This window comes from Gymnoscopelus braueri, assembly GCF_963280865.1.
Source record: "Gymnoscopelus braueri genome assembly, chromosome: 21".
NCBI classification, from domain to species: Eukaryota; Metazoa; Chordata; class Actinopteri; order Myctophiformes; family Myctophidae; genus Gymnoscopelus; species Gymnoscopelus braueri.
In genome coordinates this window covers 12,782,134-12,784,633 of record NC_137623.1, presented here as the reverse complement: position 1 = coordinate 12,784,633, position 2,500 = coordinate 12,782,134, and the positions used below count along the sequence as shown (strand labels likewise).

Below are 2,500 nucleotides of genomic sequence, written 5' to 3'. Positions count from 1 at the left end.
AAGAATGGAGGCAGGTCCTTAAGGGAGAAACTGGATAAAATCGGATTGAATCTACCCGCAGGTAGACGCAAGGCAGCCAACGTTACCCTGCTAACGTCACTAGTCGAAGGTAAGTCATATAAATTGTATAAAATCTGTGGTTCTCAGCCTGTGGTTTGGGACCCCCAGGGGCCCACACATGATTTTTCTTTGGGGGGGGGGGGCAGATGACAGTGAAGTGACAATTTCATGACCTTTTAAGTCCTTTTTAATTACCTAAAAAAGAAAGAAAGGAAAGAAAAAATACCATTACTGCATCAAATGTAATCAACAAACTACACAATAAAAATGCTGAAAGATTGGCCAAATTGTCAAATAATAAAGATGCAAAAATTGTGAAAATAGCTGATCTACAAGCTCACAACGCCTCGCTTTGCAAAGCGTTGTGAGCTTGTAGATCGGCTATTCTCACAATATGTATCTGTGGAACCGAGTCAAATGCCTCAACTCCTGTACATTCCAAGTGCTTATCAAGGGGGGGGGGTCCCCAGTTCAAATATGATTATTTGGGGGGGGTCGCGGCCCTGAAAAAGGTTGAGAACCACTGGTATAAATCAGAGTTTTGCGGCTCATGCAGTAGCAGGTGCCTCTTTATAGCAAGGGGCGCCCGAAAATCAGCATACAGGCGCTCATCCGTGTAATTTGGACTGACTTTGCCTCGCAAGTAATAATGCATGAAGGATAGAATAGGCTGTGTGTGTGTGTGTGTGTGCGTGTGTTTGGAGGGAAAGAATGGAAGCTGATCATTCTTGTGGGGCTTTGCAGCATCGGCTGCACCGTTTTTACGACACTTGCAGGTCCATGGTTTGGCCTAGTTTATGCTCAGTGCATTTGTGCTGGCATCGACTTAATTAACTGAGTGCTGCTTGTTTATTGGACTGTAATTTTTCAACCTCATGGGTGAGATATTAATTGATTGATTAACCCTTTATTGTTTTCGACATTATTATTAGGCCTGATATATAGGTATAATGGCAGCATTAATGCAGTTGTTAATAGTCTTGTATATGTGGTTTTCAGACAGTGGATATTTATTTTCTTCACTGAGTGTTGCTTGTTTATGGGACTGTATTTGTCCACCTCATTGGTGGGATATTAATTGATTGATTAACTTTGTATTGTTTACGACAATAGTATTAGGCCTGATATAGGTACTGGCAACACTAATACAGTTATTAAAAGTCTTGTATATGTCGTTGGTTTTCAGACAGTGAATATTTCTTTTGCATATACAAAAGGCCATGGCTCTGACCTATTGGGGGAGCTTTATGTGTTGCGGGGCCTATTAAAGAATCAAATTAGTCAATTATAATGTGGTGCAAGGATGCCTTTTCTCTTCGCTATGCTGGTATACTGGATAAAATCCATTTAGCTTGCAAAGTTGAACCTTATTATTCAGTGCAGTGGTATTTGGTGTGCCGTGGGTTTTAAAAGGTGAAAGCCTGTGATGGTTCATTGGTCCCACAGTTAATCATTATTGCAGACGAGAGAACCGAATGCTTCATTGAAATGTGCTGGTGCTGTATTGTAATGAGGCTGGAGAAATGTATGATTGTTAAGGATAAGGGCTTGGTTGAGAGAGAGGCCTGTGTATGGAGCTAGGTGGCCTGAAGAGACACTATTATGGTTGTTTAGCGCGCGGTGGTTCTCAACCTGTGGGTCGGGACCTCCAGGGGGTCCCCACATGATTTTTTTGGGGGGTCCCCAGGTGACAATTTAAGGACCTTTAAGACCTTTTAATACCTTAAAAAAAACTAAAGTAATCAACACACTATACTATATAAAAGCTGGTCAAACATTGGCCAAATTGTCAAATGAAGAAGAGGCAAACATTGTGAAAATAGCCGATCTACAAGCACACAACGCCTGGCGTTGCAAGGCATTGCGAGCTTGTAGATCTGCTATTTTCCACAATGTTTATCTGTGGAACCGAGTCAAACTAAATGTAATGCCTCAACTCCTAAAGAACCACTGGTTGAGAACCATTGGTTTAGCGGAGGAGGGACACTGGACGTGTCTGAAACGTGCTGTTATTATTTATGATCCGCTCCGTTTTATGGAAGCGAGTTTACCGGACTGCAGCTTTAGATGCTAATTGGCGCATGCGTTCTTCCGGAGTGGAGGCTTAATGGGCAGGAAGCCCCCGCAGTAAAAAGCCAACTGTTTCAGGAAATTAAAACCAAAGACTTGAACAAATCAACAGAGAGAGAGAGAGTCTGAGCTCTCTCTCTCTCTCTCTCTCTCTCTCTCTCATCTCTCTCTCTCTCTCTCTCTCTCTATCTCTCTCTCTCATCTCTCTCTCTCTCTCTCTCTCTCTCTCATCTCTCTCTCTCTCTCTCTCTCTCTCCTGATTCTCCCGTGCGTGGAAAAAGTATACTCGCATGTTTTACTTTGTAAAAGTATCAATACTGCAATGTAGAAATACTCTGTTTGTTACAAGTATATAAGTCCGGAATTCTAA

The 2,500-nt window shown here is 42.2% G+C and overlaps 1 protein-coding gene across 1 annotated transcript in view; it reads left to right on the top strand.

Annotated features, from left to right (window-relative positions):
- The window catches only part of tfap2a (transcription factor AP-2 alpha), a gene marked incomplete at its 5' end in the record, with an annotated part of 17,065 nt that overhangs the window by 8,858 nt on the left and 5,707 nt on the right, over positions 1-2,500 (top strand). Inside the window, 1 exon segment of the mRNA XM_080417580.1 lies at positions 1-109. This exon segment is cut by the window's left edge and continues 10 nt beyond it. Coding sequence (XP_080273706.1) covers positions 1-109 — 109 coding nt within the window.